The sequence below is a fragment of the Canis lupus genome, chromosome X (genome assembly GCF_048164855.1).
Source record: "Canis lupus baileyi chromosome X, mCanLup2.hap1, whole genome shotgun sequence".
In the NCBI taxonomy this organism is placed as follows: domain Eukaryota; kingdom Metazoa; phylum Chordata; class Mammalia; order Carnivora; family Canidae; genus Canis; species Canis lupus.
This window is the reverse complement of record NC_132876.1, coordinates 112,116,870-112,133,582: the sequence shown is the minus strand read 5'-3', so window position 1 is coordinate 112,133,582 and position 16,713 is coordinate 112,116,870. Positions and strand designations below refer to the sequence as shown.

The 16,713-nt window shown below is 40.8% G+C and overlaps 1 protein-coding gene and 1 non-coding gene across 6 annotated transcripts in view; one reads left to right on the top strand and one right to left on the bottom strand.

The window, feature by feature from the left end:
* Nucleotides 1-15,892, top strand: part of TXLNG (taxilin gamma) — a 55,941-nt gene extending 40,049 nt beyond the window's left edge. For 4 of the 5 annotated variants that reach the window (XM_072816252.1, XM_072816257.1, XM_072816254.1 and 1 more), the window contains 5 exons: nt 2,671-2,790; nt 4,312-4,386; nt 9,265-9,357; nt 11,679-11,774; nt 12,751-15,892. In XM_072816252.1, coding sequence (XP_072672353.1) covers nt 2,671-2,790; nt 4,312-4,386; nt 9,265-9,357; nt 11,679-11,774; nt 12,751-13,071 — 705 coding nt within the window. In that variant the 3' untranslated portion in view covers nt 13,072-15,892. The remainder of the gene's footprint in view (nt 1-2,670; nt 2,791-4,311; nt 4,387-9,264; nt 9,358-11,678; nt 11,775-12,750) is intronic. The other variant, XM_072816253.1, reaches the window with a different exon arrangement.
* LOC140628849 (U6 spliceosomal RNA) lies at nt 1,775-1,881 on the bottom strand. Its single transcript, XR_012026784.1, has one exon. It is a non-coding gene; the product is annotated as a U6 spliceosomal RNA (small nuclear RNA).
* Nucleotides 15,893-16,713: the final 821 nt, after the last annotated feature.

Genomic DNA, 16,713 nt, shown 5'->3' with positions numbered 1-16,713 from the left:
TTTTTTGAATGGGGGTTTTATACTATTTGGGAGGAAAAATAGAACCTATTTCCAAGCTCTCATACCCATTGAAGTAAAGTTTATTGGAACGATCCATGCCTGCCAATCTTGGTCATTGGCCTCCAATTAAGACTTTTTCAAGCTAGTTGGAAAGTTCAGAGGTAGTGTCTATTAAAAGCAAATAGGCAATAGCCTTTTTTTTTTTTTTTTAAGATTCCTCATTTTTAGAGGTCAGATGGACAGAATTAGAGGCATCAGACTTTAAATAGTGCATTCGCTGCCTTTGAAGTTAGGGAAATATGCTTTTATGTGTGTTGTAACCCTATGTAAGTAGATTAAAATAGCTGATTAAAGAAAAAAAAAAGATTGGTACCTCTATGGGTTATTGTATCCAGTTTTGAAGGCAAACTTTAGATCATACTAACTTAGAGTCTTACATTCAGACCTTCAAAAACTTATTTTTGAGAAAGAGCGAGTGAGAGAGAACAAGAGAGAGCACAAGAGTGGGGAGGGGGCAGAAGGAGAGGAAGAAGCAGACTCAACTGTGCAAGGGAGCCCGGCACGAGCTTGATCCCAGGACCCTGGAATCATGACCTGAGCCGAAGGCAGATACTTAACTGACTGAGCCACCCAGGTGCCCTAAAGATTGTTTATTATTTAAGAGAGAGAGAGAATCTCAAGCAGACTCCCTACTGAGCAAGGAGCCCAACCTGTGGCTCGATCTCATGACCCCAAGATCATAACCTGAGCCAAAAATCAAGAGTTGGAAGCTCGACTGACTGAGCCGCCCAGGCGCCCCTAAAAACTGTTACTGAAAAGATTTTCTTTTTAATCACTCTTCTCTGCCTTGTGCTTTTTTTTTTTTTTTTTAATGGAGAATATAGACTTAAAAGTAGAGAATATGTCATCTGGTTTTAGCAGATGAAACCATAGTTTCAGCTTTCTTCCCATCACCCTGCCGTTGGTTATTTTGACACAACCTCATGGTGTCCTACTATTCTGTTCATATATATTTGAGGGTGTACCTCAAAAAGATAAGGATTTTTTTTAAAGCACAACCACAATATGATTTTCACACCTAAAAAAGTTAACAGTAATTACTTAATGTTAAATATCGAATCATTGTTCAATTTTCTGAAGTCCCCCTTGCATGCCTTTTTTTTTTTTTAAGCTGTTTCAATCAAGGTCTAAATAAAGCCCATCTGTTTCACTGGTTGATTGATCTTGAGTCTGTAACATAAAGATTTCCTCTTCATTCTTTTTTTTTTCTTACAGAATGTTTATTGAAGGAACTTTTTTATCTTAGAGAATAAATTTTTGTATTAGATTATAAAGCCCTCCATTTTCCCAAAATTATTCTTTTGGTTTTGTTTCATATGACAGTCTGGGGCAGCCTGGGTGGCTCAGCGGTTTAGCGCCGCCTTCGGCCCAGGGCGTGATCCCGGAGACCCCAGATCGAGTCCCACATCGGGCTCCCTGCATGGAGCCTGCTTCTCCCTCTGCCTGTGTCTCTGCCTCTCTCTCTCCTCTCTGTGTTTCTCATGAATAAATAATTTTTTTTTAAAGTGACAATCTGCCACATCATAGATGTAGAAAACTTGAAAATTATGTATGTTTAAATCACATTGCATGTGAGTCTTGTTTTTTATTTAAATTCAACATATATATAGAATATATATATAATGTGTACATATAGTACACATTAGTTTCAGATGTAGTATTCAATAGTTTATCAGTTGCGTATAACACCCAGTGCTCCTCACATCACATGGTCAAAAATATGGAACACTTCACAAATGTGCATGTCATCCTTGTGCAGGGGCCATGCTCTGCTTCTCTGTATTGTTCCAATTTTAGTATATGTGCTGTCGAAGTGAGCACAAATCTTACTTATTTTGGATGTTATCAAATGTTCTTTGGTCAGGAAGAGTTACTCTTTCTACATCTGAGAAGGGATGTTCTCATGACTTTATTGCACATAAATAACCACTGAACAATTTCATTTGGAAATTATAATGACGTTTTACCAAATCTCTAACACGTGCTGAGCACTGGGTACCTTACCCAGCATAACCACTGCACTGGCTTAGACCACTCTGCATTAGAGCATGATTCCCCCTCACTCAGAGGGGGGCGCTGAAACTCAGCAAGGGGAATGGCTTCCCCAGGCCACACACTAGCCAGGATTTGACCTGGGGCCACTCCAACTGTCATGTGACAGCATGCTGCCTCCAACTGAGAAATTTGGGGAAATTTAAAGGGAAGAGAAAGATCCAGGAATTACTGCGTCTAGTCTGTGAGTTGAACAGTTTGATCTCCTCATCCATCTTTTTCTTGATACACTTTGAGCCTCATTTTCCATTGTAGGGCAGAAATAGGAAGTACAAGTATATGGCTGATGAAGCTCCTTGACAGCCCACCTCCAAAAGGGAGAAGGGGGTACAGGATAGTAGCAAGAAGGCTCCCTTACTGCAAATGTAGTGTAGGAGGGCTTGCAAGGTGAAGGAAAGCACATGCTTCCGCAAGCACGGGGACCCAGTGTCCTTGGCTGTGGTGGTATAAGCAGGAAAAGCAGTGTGATAATAAGCAAAGTTTTGTAACTTGTGCTGTTTGCTCATCATTGTGTTCCTTTTTCATTAAGTGATGGAAGAAATTTTACTTCTCCCATAGCATATTGATAAAGTATTCAAACATAAGGAATTACAACAACAGCTTGTGGATGCCAAGCTTCAGCAGACGACACAGCTAATAAAAGAAGCTGATGAAAAACATCAAAGAGAGAGAGAGTTTGTAAGTTCTCTTTCTTAAAAAAAGATTTTTTTTTGTCAAAATTATAATCAAAGCCATTTTAAAACATTTAAACTTCTATTATTTAAACTTAATATAGTACCTGGGTCATGCTAACTGGTTTTTTGTTCTAGACTGAGAAGGGCATGTGTGTGTTAGAAAGTATTTTTTTGTTGTTGTTTTGTTTTGTTTTTATACAGAAGATACACTGGAGAGATTAGACCAAGTTAGTGGAAAGATCTGCACTCATTTGACTTTTTTGTGGTTATTTCACTTCTTTTGTGTAATGGTCACCATGTTCAAGAACTATACCAATATTGAGCACATCACATTTGGCAGTTCAATTTAATATCAAGCTTACCAAACACTGGTCTCCTGTATACTGTTATATTTTGTTCCAAACAAATAACTTGAAACTAGGGAAACTATTTGTCTACTTACTCTGGTATAATTTTCTGATAAAATTTTAACAGAATTCTCTATGCCTAATCACTCAGCATCGTTCCCAGAGTGTATGTTCAGACTATATTGCCTGTCAGTAATTGTGAATACAGTGGAATCTCATTGGGTATGTATATTTAACATCTGCAAATTCAGCTTTATGTACTTAACCAAAAAAAAGTGAGAAGTGATTATGGCAATGAGGACTATTCATCCAGCTTTCACTCAAGTAGTGTAGGCTTTGAGGAGAGCCTGGTATGAAGACTCTGTGAGTGGCCCTCATGCTGTGAACTTACCATGTTGAGTGTGAGTCTAGGCTTAAAAGAGACCTATTTTTCATACAGCACAATCCTTCTGCGAGAACTAAGTATCCTGTGCGTAATTGAAGAAACAGTTGTTCTTTCCAAAGTGGGAGTATAAGTTTCATACAGTCACACACATGTACATAGATTACATGTATATACTTTGTAGTTGGTATAATGACTTTTTAGGGCTTATTTGGACTATGTGTGACATTTTACTTCAGAGACTGAATTTCAGCAGTTGCTTATTACTATGCAATTTCACTATATAATTTTCTTAAAAACCCAGTGTATAAAAGCTTTCATCCACTTCTCCCTTTCTATTTAAGAAGTGATCAGAAACTGGTCTCTGATTTCATTGCCTTGCTCTGTATCCTTTCACTCTGCCTCATCTTGACTCTCAAGGAGTAGAGTGGCTTTCTAGTCACCTAGATGATGTCAAGATTCCTAGTCACGTTTTCTGCTAATACCAGACTTCTAATTATTTTCACCTGAAACATAACAATTTAGTCTCGAGTTTTGTAAACCTATTCTTAGGTTTCCAGGGTACTCTTTCTAAGCAGTAAAAGATTATTCCAACATTTCTGAGTGTTAACAAGTGGAACAGATTGAAGATAATAGGTAATGAACAATTGATATAACTGAAAGTTTTATCTATAGACTTGTAGTTCTTGCTAAAATAATGAGTGGAAGGATTAAGCCTAAGTCTCTCTCTGGTCATTTGACATAGTCATATTTGTAATTACTATTAGTATTTTGCCAGAATGTTTCTGTTTTCTAGTTATTAAAAGAAGCAACAGAATCGAGGCACAAATATGAACAAATGAAACAGCAAGAAGTACAACTAAAACAGCAGGTAACTTGACAGCAGGGGATAGTAGCATTTGTTATTAAAAAAACAACAGCAACTATGGCTCATTTGATATATACCTTGAATCTTCTCTAAGATGCTTGTGCTTGTTCCCAGCCAGAACTGAGAGTGGATCATGTGTCCCTCTTGGAATTTCCCTCTTAGTTTAGGGTGACCAGCTTATTCTGATTTGCCCAGGACTTTCCTGGTTTTAGCACTGAGTCCCGTGCCCCAGGAAACACTTAGGTCTCAGGCAGACTGGGACGGTTGGTGATGCTGTCTGCAGTGTCCCCTTTCCAATATCCCAGGTATTTCCTCCCTTTCTCAGTCTCTTTCCACGTGTGTCTGTTAATTTCCAACTAAAGAAAAACAAATATTAAGATTATAGCTCTTTTGTATTAAGTTGAATTATATGAAATTGCTGATACTCCTTTGACCTACTAAAATGGCAGTTTCATACAGTTGAACTTAAAATCTTCAGAATTTTGTGCTGTGAGCACATAACCTACTTTAAAGACTGCCTATTAACTGCCATACAGTTCTAGTCTCAGAGCTGTGGAGATGGTGATTTTAATGGCGGCTCTCCCTACTTTTTCTTTTCTAAGTATATGATACATTATTGTTAAGTATAGTCACTGTGCTGTACATTAGATTCTCCAAACTTACTCTTTTTATAACTGAAAACTTGTACCCTGTGACCATCATCTTCAGATTTCCCCCTCTCATCAGCCCCTGACAACTACCATTCCACTTGCTGTTTCTAGGGGTTTGGCTTATTTTTAGATTCCATATATAAGTGAGATCATACAGTGTCTGTTCTCTGGCTTATTTCACTTAGCATAATCCCTTAAAGGTCCATCCTGTTACAAATGACAAGATTTCTTTTTTTTTTTTTTAATGGCTAAATAATACTCCATTGTGTGTGTGTGTGTATATATATATATATATATATCACAGTTTCTTTATCCATTCATCTGTTAGTAAGCACTTAGGTAGTTTCCATATCTTGGCTGTTTTGGATATTGCTGGCAATGAACACAGAAGTGTTCATATATATCTCTTTCAGATAGTGATTCTATCTCCTTCAGCTATATAGCCAGAAGTAGGATTCCTAGATTACACAGTAGTTCTATTTTTATTTATTCATTTATTTGTTTTAAAGATTTTATTCATTCATGAGAGAGACACAGAGAGACACAGGCAGAGGGAGAAGCAGGCTCCACACAGGGAGCCCGACGCAGGACTCGATCCCAGGTCTCCAGGACCACACCCTGGGCTGAAGGTGGCGCTAAACCGCTGAGCCACCCGGGCTGCCCCAGTAGTTCTATTTTTAATTTTGAGAAACCTCCATATTGGTTTTCATAGTAGCTGTGCCAACTTACCTTCCCACCAACAGTGCGTAAGAGTTCCCTTTTCTCCACACCCTTGTCAGTATTTGTCATCTCTTGTCTGTTTTATAATAGCCATCCTAACAGGTGTGAGACGACATCTCATTATGGTTTTGATTTGCATTTCCCTGATGAGTAGTGGTATTGAGCACCTTTTCATGTTCCTGTGGGCCATTTGTAGGTCTTTGGAAAAATGTTAATTCAAGTCTTCTGTCCATTTTTTAATTGGATTATATTTGTTTTTTTGCTATTGAATTGCATGAATTCCTCATCTGTTTTGTATATTAATCCCTTATCAGATGTGTGGTTTGCAGTTATTTTTACCTATTCCATGGGTTGCCTTTTCATTTTCTTGATTCTTTTGCTCTGCAGAAGCTTTTTAGTTCACTGTAGTCCCACTTGTTGAGTTCTGCTTGTGTTGCTGGTGTTTTTGGTATCATAGCCAAAATTTCTGAGACCATTTTCAAGTTTTTTACTTATGTTTTTTTTCTTCCAGGAGTTTTATGGTTTCAGGTCTTATGTTTAAGTCTTTAATCTTTGCGAATAGTATTAAGACAGGCATCCAGTCTTCCAATGCCATTTATTGAAGAGACTATCCTTTCATTATTGAGTATTCTTGGCTCCCTTCAAATATTGGTTGACCCTATTGTATGGGTTTATTTCTGGGCTCTCAACTCTGTTCCTTTGGTCTGTGTCTGATTTTATGCTGGTAGCATACTGTTTTGATTGCTTTAGCTTTGTGGTATAGTTTGAAGTCAGGGAACATGGTGCCTCCATCCAGATTTGTCCTTTCTCAAGATTGCTTTGGCTATCCCAGCTCTTTGTGGTTCCATTCAAATTTTAGGATTTTTTTTTCTATTTCTGTAAAAGTACCATTGGGGTTTTGATAAGGATTAAATATAGATGGCTTTGGGTAGTGTGGACATTTTAATAATATTAACTTCTGATCCATGAACACAAGATATCTTCCACTTTGTATTCAAATTTTTTCATCAGTGTCTTAGTTTTCAGTGAGTAGATTGATTTATATCCTTGGTTAAATTTATTTCTAAGTATTTTATTCTGATGCTATTGTAAATAGGGTTTTTAAAATTTCTTTTTCAGATATTTTGTTAGTGTATAGAAATGAGACTGATTTCTGTATGCTGGTTTCACATTTTGAAACTTTAATAAATTTTTTTGGTGGAGTCTTCAAGATTTTCTATATATAAGATCATGTCACCAGCAGACATTACAGTTTTATTTTTTTCCTTTCTGATCTGGATGCCTTTTATTTTTCTTGCTTAATTGCTCTGGCTAGGAATTCCGTGTTAAATTGAAGTGGTGAGGGTGGGAATCCTTGCCTTGTTCTGATCATAGAAGGAAAGCTTTAAACCTTTCACTGTTGAGTACGATGTTAGCAGTGGGTCTATCATGTATGGCCTTTATTACATTGAAGTATGCTCCTATACCCAGTTTGTTGAGTATTTATATCGTGAATGGATGTTGTATTTTGTCAAATGCATTTTCTGTACTTTATTGAGATAATCTCATGATTTTTCTCCTTCATTAATGTAGAATGTCACATTTATTGCTTTGTGTATGTTGAATGATCCTTGCATCATCACAGGGATGATGTTAATGTGCAATTGAAATTGGTTTGCTAGTATTTTGGTTTTTTGCAACTATATTCATCAGGGATGTTGGCCTATAGTTTTCTTCTGGCATCCTTATCAGGCTTTGATACCAGAGTGAAGGCTAACCTTACATAGAATGAGTTGAGGAGGTCCTTTCTCTTCAGTTTTTCGGAAGACTTTAAGAAGAATTGGCTTTCGTTCTTTATGTGTTTGGCCGAATTCACCCGTGAGACCATCTGGACCGAGGCTTTTCTTTGTTGCTTCCTTGCTTTTCAACCCAAACTCCTTTTGAGTTTGTCTAATGCAGTCTTTCTCGGTGTTTGTCTTATGTGGAGTAAGGGTAGCAGAGGCTGCCTCCCCACTCAAAGAAAAAGTACAGGAAAGACTTCCTGTGTCTTTATGGACAAGTAAAGTGTTTACCTATAGATAGTTCACCCTTTTCCAAGTAACTAGATACGTTCTGTTGAAAAAATATTATTCATTTTAAGTTTATTATGTAATTAATGTATACGTAATGTACGGTCTCTAAAATGCAGATACATGGAGACTGGTCCGAATCTTTAGGAGTACCTCTTCTCAATGCTAGTTTGTCTTTGGGCATGTTTTACGATGTGGTGATGCTCTTTTCCTGTAGCTAACCTAACCTAGAGTGAAAATTCAAGAAGTCTTTAGAACTTTCCACTGTATCTTAGGATTGTGCTAGATTGATTCTAGGGAATTTGAACCCCTTATTAGCTCTATAAACTCAGTTGTCCATATAAATGGAGAAGAGTATTAATGTGGGAAAGGCATATAAAGTCTATTTGTATAAGCTTTGGAAGATAGACTTTAATGTGGGAGTCATTGCTAAGTCCAGTGCAAAGCACCAGAGGATCCTTCTATGAAGCTCCCAGGCAGCTGATTCTGTTGGACTGTTACCGTTGCAACTTCTGTTGTCTGTGATCTCTGTTACCCTGAGTTGTGTTAATCTGATTAGTTTATTTCCTTTGCTGTCACATCTTTCTTTTCCTAGTCCCTAAATGTGGCTCTCGTCAAAAGTTGGTCTCATTCTATGCTCTTACCATGTCCGTTTCCAGCATTTGTTGAGGACGGAGTCAAATTGGTGTTGGTTGACCCAGTGTTCTGTAAGGCAGGCATGTAAATCCAGGTGTGATGGTAGTTCCCACTTACTAACTACCCACTGTGGGCCAGCCTTGAGCTCTCAGATGGGGCAGTCTACCTGGATATTCCATCTTCAAGAAAAAAAGCTATGAACATGCATTTAAAGCTTTTAATATTCTACAACACACCAGGGTTATTATTAAGGTTATTATAAGCAGGATAATTTCCAATATTTGAACTTTAGAGCCATGGTCCCCAAGACCCAAACCAATCAAAAGGACCTCATCCCACTGAATTCTTTCTCCCCCGCTACCAAGCCAGTGCTTTGTCTTCTGTTTCTTTTGTTAAGGAAAGAGCTATCCTTGATATCAAGCTAAGAACTGTACAGGTGGTATTCTAAAAGAAAGTTCTTTTTCCACGGACAATTTTTCAAATATAAGGAGAGAGGGTAGTTCATGAAGGATTAGTTATATGAAATTTGTAGTTATACCAACTACATCCTTTAGTTTTTATTATAATTGGTGGATTGGAGATAGTAAATATTTGTACATTTTTAGTATTTACATCTGAAGATGTTTAAGTTGCAGTGAATTTCAGTGGGTTATAGAACTTCAGCTGTCTCTGTCTAGTAGCCAGGGGCTGGGTGCGTGTTTATTTCTGTCACTTGTAATAAGTAACTAATGTGTAACCAACCATATTATGTCCTTTTAGAAAGTCTTTTGGAATGTTTAAATTGTTTACCTAGAACTCAGAATATTTCATACTTTTTTCTTCTTTAGCTTTCTCTTTATATGGATAAGTTTGAAGAATTCCAGACTACGATGGCAAAAAGCAACGAACTGTTTACAACCTTCCGGCAGGAAATGGAAAAGGTATTTTTGCATATTTTTAGTAGAATATTACCTAAAAGGGAATTTATAGAAGAAGCTGTTTTAAGCATGATCACTACCTGGATGAGTTGACGTTGTTACAAGTAGTCTTCATTTCCTCTTTTCTGATCCTCCAGTGGCATCCCATTTCGTCATTTTCCCCTTTGGTGTGCCCCATGTAGCTAGTAATCTCTATGCTCTTAAACACTATCTTTAATAAAGTGAATTCCTCTATTAAATAGTTTGTTGTTACACACAAAGTGGTTTCTTTTTTGTTGTGTTTTTTGTTGTATTCACTCAAGTGACACCCCACCCCTCTTTCACAGAGCTCTGTGATTTTGGAGATTAAAGACATCCAAGCCCAGAACAGTAATTGTATATATATGTAATTGAATATGTGTACTTATATTTTACATATCTGTAATGAACCAAAATATGTCTGTGCTTCCTTTTTTTTAAGATTTTATTTATTTTTTTTAAAGATTTTATTTATTCATGATAGACACAGAGGGGGGTAGGGGCAGAGACACAGGCAGAGGGAGAAGCAGGCTCCATGCAGGGAGCCCGGTGTGAGACTTGATCCTGGGACCCCAGGATCACACACTGGGCCAAAGGCAGGTGCTAAACCGCTGAGCCACCCAGGGGTCCCCTAAGATTTTATTTTTAAGTAATCTCCACACCCAACGTGGGGTTCAGACTCACAACCCCAAGATCAAGGGTCACATACTCTGCACCTGTGCCAGCCAGGTGTCCTGGTGTTTATACATTTTTAGCTTTTTTCTTTTAGCTGTACTCCCACTGAATTTTTTCTCCTTCAACCACACACATTCATTCTTTGGCTTCTGCTTAATTTTCCTGCCTACATTAAGGAAAGCGATATCCTTGATACCAAGCGGAGAACCAGAATATTTCCATACATATCCATCTGTCTGTCCATTCATCCATTCATCCTTATTTTATGTGGCACGTTCCCCTTCAAATGGAGCTTTATAAAATGGTGGTGGGTCGGGGAGAAGTACAGCCTGGCACTTTGAAAGCATTCAGTAGATGACTAGATCTTCTATAGTGGCTGGGAGTGTGTGCTCTGGGTAATGTCCCAATTACATCATATAATGCGTGACTGTGGGCAAGTGTTTAACCTTTCTGGGTCTTCCTCATTAAAAATGACAAAAATACCTACCCTCCATAAAGAGGAGTATTTCAGACGGCGCTTTGGCCATGTTTAAGTGCTCAAATTACCACCTTCAGGTATTTTTAGACTCAGTAGTCTGGAGAATTTGGTGAGGTGCGTCTTCGTTCTGCCCGAAGAGTCCTTCGAGGGCCACTCTTCTACACAGCAAGTGCCATAGCCGGCCAGTGCTCACCATGGGGGCCGGACGGAGCTGGAGTCATGCGCTCCGCTCGCTATCCTCTCTGCTCGTGGCTTAGCACCAAACCCAGGTCTTCATGAGTTCTTCCCATGGCCTTTGTCCCACCCTGCCTTGTGTTACAGTTTTGTGGGTAATGACCCACTCAGCACAGGGTTGTATCCTGGTGTCCCTTATAACAGCACCTGGCTCAGTGCCCCACCTGGAATCAGAGCTGGGGCACAGTCAACAGTGCATGAAGGAATCTTGAAAATGGGGCTCAGTGACAGGCACAGAGAAGTCTCACTGTGATTTCTGAAAACTGGGTTCTTGAAGTCTAGGTTTAAGAATGTTCCCCTTATTGGGGGCATGTTTTATCTTAGCCGAACCTGAAGTCAGCCTCGTGAGTGCTGAGAATGCCCAAAGCTGATGATACACTACGGTCTCTTTCTTGCTCACTGGAGTGTTACCGAAGTGACACTGCCTATAGTTCTGAAACTGATGTGGTCTTGGAGGTTTGTGGGAGATCACCAATTCTGAGTCTTTGGGGGAGCTGGAAACCCCGATCATTCCAAGAACCAGATGAATTCATTTAATGACTAGGAAACTGACACGGACAGGTTTTTGGTACAGCCTGGGGAAGGAGGTCCCTTGTTAACCACAGCTGGGAGGAAAGACGCACTCCAGCCTAAGCTAGAGTTCAGTGTGCTGTCTGACCCCTTCCTCCATGTGCTCCTGCCTCTGAAATTGAGATCAGACTCGTTTTTCTCATAATTTGAAACCCCTACCTTGGTTCCTGCTGCTGCCACCGTAGGAGCTTCTGAGATCAGCTCTAGCACCGATGGACAGGCACAGCTGTCAGCTGGACGAGGCGGGTGCCACAATGGGGGTGGGGTAGAGCAAGCTTTTGTGGTGGGACGGGGGTAGAGCTAAGAAATGGAACTTCGAATTTACATTTGCAATTGTGTTGATTGACAGATGACAAAGAAAATTAAAAAACTGGAAAAAGAAACAATAATCTGGCGTACCAAATGGGAAAACAATAACAAAGCACTTCTGCAAATGGCTGAAGAGGTGAGGAGGTTTCCCATGGTTAAGGTGTGTGTGTTGTCATGGGGACTCGTGAAGCTCAAGCACCTAACAGGGCAGGGGGCATGTGGTGTCCCCACCGCCGTAGTTGAGGGCTCTGGCCAGAGCCGGGGCTGGGAGGATGGCTCTCTAGAACCTGCAGCTGTCTTTGAGGCTTGCAGGTGGGGGGCCTGAGTGAGGTACTAGGTTCCCGCCGCGCAGCTGAGGAGTGCGGCCTTCTGTCGCAGATAGCCACAGCACGGAGATTTTGCTTTCCTCTACAGCAGTGGCTTCTCAGGCTGGGGCTTGCATCACGCTTGAGCTTGGAAAGACCCAGATGGCTCGGTTTCACCCACTGTGACTGGTTCTGGGGTGGGGCTGCAGAATCTGCCTTTCTCACAAGCGTGCGGCGGCGGCGGCTGCAGGGCCCACCTCCAGAAGCCTGAGCGCACTGCCCAGTGCCGGATGCGGACAACTCCTCGGTGCCTTTCCTTTTGCCTTGACTGAGTCTTCAAAAGAAGCAGCAAAATGTTTTTTTTTTAACCCGCTGAAATGTATCGTTTACAAACACAAAATCTCATCTTGAATCTTGTTATCTAAAAATTGGTAGAACAAGAGAAATCTATGTAGAAAAGAATCCTTTCCTCTTTAATCAGGCCCTTACTTTTTTCATCTTTAGCTTTGTGAGGACTATCTTGAATTTCTTTTATAGTTGACCAATACCGAATGTTTCTAAAAGTGGGTTTTGGTCATTTTGTTACCCTAGGACAGTATTAGCCGTTAAATATCACCTGGTACAGGTAGATCAGATCGGTATGCAGCGAAGCTAGCCACATGGTTAGGTGGTATGTGCGGAAAGGCGGTGCGCTTGGGGGACTAAAACACTTTTAAACATGGCTCAGTTTGGTTCATTTTTTTTTTTGTATCCTGTAACCTGATTGGTATTCAGTGAGGTTACATAAATCCGCTTTTTTCCTTACAGAAAACTGTCCGTGATAAAGAGTACAAGGCCTTTCAAATAAAACTGGACCGGTTAGAGAAGCTGTGCAGGGCTCTTCAGACCGAGAGGAACGAGCTCAACGAGAAGGTGGAGGTCTTGAAGGAGCAGGTCTCCGGGAGAGCTGCGGGCGAAGACCCGGCGCTGCCTGGGACACAGCCCTGCACTGGCCTGGCGGCCCCCAGGGAGCTGAACACTGCTTCCAGAAGCGCCCTTGGAGGCCCCCTGGAGGCTGCACCCAAGGCCGCGAAGGAGAAAACGGCCATGTCTGCGGGCGCGGGGCCAGGTATCGAGTCCGTTGACTGAAAGGAAGTATGATCACTGTATCGAGAGCTCTATTTTGTGTATAACTTTCTGTTAGTAGTAACTATTGGTTTTGTGGTGAAAATTTTCTTACTTTTTCTACCATATCTGTATTTTCTTAGAACTACTGGACTTATGTGGTACAGGAGGCTGCTTAGCAGTTTTGAATAGTTTTCCTCTATACATTTTCCTCAGCCGTGTTGCACATCTGCCTCATTTCCCTTCATTGGAATGCATGTGACCATCGCCTTGTCCTAGTTTCCCTGTTCCCTGCACAGAACTATTCAGATTTCACTGGAGACAGGGCCGATCATCACAAGGGAACTTTGTTCTGATAATGGTTCCTTGATGTGAAACAATATTGATTCAAACATGGCCCCCCCCAATTAATAATACTAAAAAAAAAAATCTGATTAGTTTTGTCTCCTAGCCCATTTAAATGCTAAGTAAAAATAAAGTTGGGTTGGGTCAGAAATAAGTATAGCATCCTTGATCCAAATTAGCTTTTTGGTAATACTTCTATCACTTGACAAATTGACATGGCTGCAAGCCTCAAATACTCAAAGTTTTGGCAGATTAAGTACATAAAGCTGTCACTTTTAAAGTCGCATATACAGGCAATTCATTGGACAAACAAAACAAGGTAATGTTATGTGACTACTACTGCTTTGGATTCAGGTTAGAACCAGAACCCGTTTGAACTTGGACCCCAGATGGTCACCCTGGAGTATGGTGGTATGTTGGCTTTCACGTTGGGATTTGGGTAGGCGTCCTCCCCTTCTACAGAAGGCAGCGTCAGGAGTGGTCATTTGAAGACAAGGAGGGTGAGGTTGGTGTATTGCTCTCATTAAGCAGAAGTCCCTCTGCTACCTTGATGCCTTCTGGCTACTTGAAATTTGGTGATCAACTATTTTTGCAAATCCCGATAGCAAAGCTCTCCAGGTTTTTTAACTTTTTTTTTTTTTTTTTAACTTATTTATTCATGAGAGAGAGACAGGCAGAGACAGGCAGAGGGAGAAGCAGGCTCCAGGCAGGGAGCCCGACGCGGGACTCGATCCCGGGTCTCCAGGATCACGCCCTGGGCCGGAGGCGGTGCTAAACCGCTGAGCCACCCGGGCTGCCCTCTCCAGGTTTTTTTAAAAGGGAATTTTAATTGTGGATCATGTTAACCACAACGGGTTTTATTTCCAAAACAAAGACTGGAACCCACACTATTAACTGTGGGAAGACTTGGCAGAGTCTTAAGTAGTCTGGATCTATTACTTATGCTTTTGGTCTGGTTCTCACCCCTTTTCTTAGTTACGGTCCTTTTAAGAAAAAAGCCAGTATTATCAAGGTCTCTCTACTTGGACTGGGGGAACTTTCCATATGAAGCATGTCACTTCTGAATTAGTTCCTTAACTTTCCTGTGTTATGATGTTGAATATGGCTGAGTTACGCAAATGATAAGTCAGGTTACACCATGCAAGTTTGGACTTTTGCATTGAAATACTTTACCACAATTGATACTAGCACATTTCATGGAGCAAAACTATCAAACTGAGACTGCAATTGCTCACTGGGCCGAATTGAGTCCGTTCTGTCCAGTTAACAAGGGTTTTCTCTTTAAAGCGGTCTTGTAAAGTCCTGTTGTATTCATGGTCTAAAGTGGGTTGAAAGAATTGAAAGTTGTCTGATAAGCTTCCGCCATTGGTCATAGGAATCAAGGGGCCAGACGGTAGAGGAAAAGAAAACCACAGAGCAGGTTCTCTCATTACTGTCAAAATGAGTCGGAAGCAAAAACAATCCCCTCCTCCAACGGCCTCGTATAAATATTCCTTTCTGCTACTAGATGATATGTTGGACTCATTTCCCCTAGAGGAAACGAAGGTATATATCAGAAATATAATCAACTTTTAAATTAGTACTAATCATGTTTCACAAGAACTCTGCTGGATGTACAGCTCTTACTGTTAAAGCCATTCGTGTAGCCCACCACGTTTCTTTGTGGTGCTTGTCCTGTGTGGAAGATGTAAATCTTGGACCTGTTGCATATTTTCAAGGGCTTTCTAAGCAATGTGATTAACAGTCCTTGGCCTGCTGCTTTTGGCTTACTATGTATTTTGTAGCTAGATGCGATCATGGTATTTAAAGGAGCTCGATTCTCTTTGGGATGCATGAGGTGTCCCTTCAGAATCTTTCCTCCCATTACCCTGTGAATAAAAACAAATGGGCCCTTCTGCGGACACCCCCCTGAAGCAATCACCTCACCAGCCCAGTGTTGTGGCTTTGTAGCACGCCCTGTATCCACCGTATTCTAGAACACTGTAATGCTGTTAGGCTGGTCCAGAAAAGGTTTAAATGTCCCATTCACTTCGACTGCATTTGTTGCACCATCATGGAATCTTGCTGTGTATTATTTATAGTGGCGGTAGACTCCAAGGAGTAGAGAACACTTGGGTCTTGGATCATGGACCATTTCATCCTCAGACTTGTTAGGAGTACATTTCTTGGTCTTGAGACCAGCGTTTTTTAGTTATGTATGCAACTGCCTTTATTACACCTGGTTATCACAATTCAATTCTCAGGTGTTGCAGAAAAATCTACCTCTTTCAGACTGTAGATGGAAATAACTGTGAAAAACAAATGATGCAGAGATCTTCTAGTTTGTGCTAAACACACGGCTTTATTTTTACAGCCCACGTCTTTCATGAGGATACGAATTGTTCAGAGGCAGTCTTGTTTTGCTTTTCAAAGACATTTTGTAGAGATTTTTCACTAATGTGAATCTGATTTTATCTACTCGATTCTGTATAGATTAAGTAAATATGTATGATAAATTTAACCGCTTCTGTGTATTTTGTTGCCCGTGTGACCATAACTGTGTATAACAACTGCAAGGACAGCTGCAGGTGGCTGGTTTCTCGGGCCTTAGAGAAAGGATGGAGCACCCCCTTACCCTGGGACTGGGTAGCAGAAGACTCATTTGGTGTGTCTAGACTCCTGTGCATACCTTTTTTCTGCCTTTAGAAAAAAGAAAAATTCTATAGTTTACCTGCTGTCAAACTTAGAAGACTATACTTTTGCATTTCCACAAGTCTTGGCTGCCCCTATGTGTATTAGCATGAGGTATGTAGAGAGGCATACAGGGCACGATCTAATTCGAAGATGCACAAAGCACATACAATCAATCAAAGTGAGGGGCTGGCTAACTTTAGTGTTGGGAATTTTTGATCCTCTAAACAGCCTTTTTTTTTTTTTAAGATTTTATGTATGTATTCATGAGAGAGAGAGAGAGGGGGGCAGAGACACAGGCAGAGGGAGAAGCAGGCTCCATGCAGGGAGCCCGACATGGGACTCGATCCTGGGTCTCCAGGATTACGCCTTGAGCCAAAAGCAGACACCGAACTGCTGAGCCACCCAGGCGTCCCTAAACAGCCTTTTAAAATTAAAAACCATTCCTTTTGGCAGGTCCTACTAAATAGGTGGTAGGTGGAGAGGCCAACCTGGTTTGTCCCCTTTGCTGACCCCTGCCGTATAAGCAAACAAGCTTTCATGGGGCAGGGGCAACAGATGTGTTAAGGTAGTTCCAGGTGTACAAGTCTAACCTCTCCCCATCTTTCGATTAGGACACTCTCGTGTACCCTGTTCCACACACATACCAGC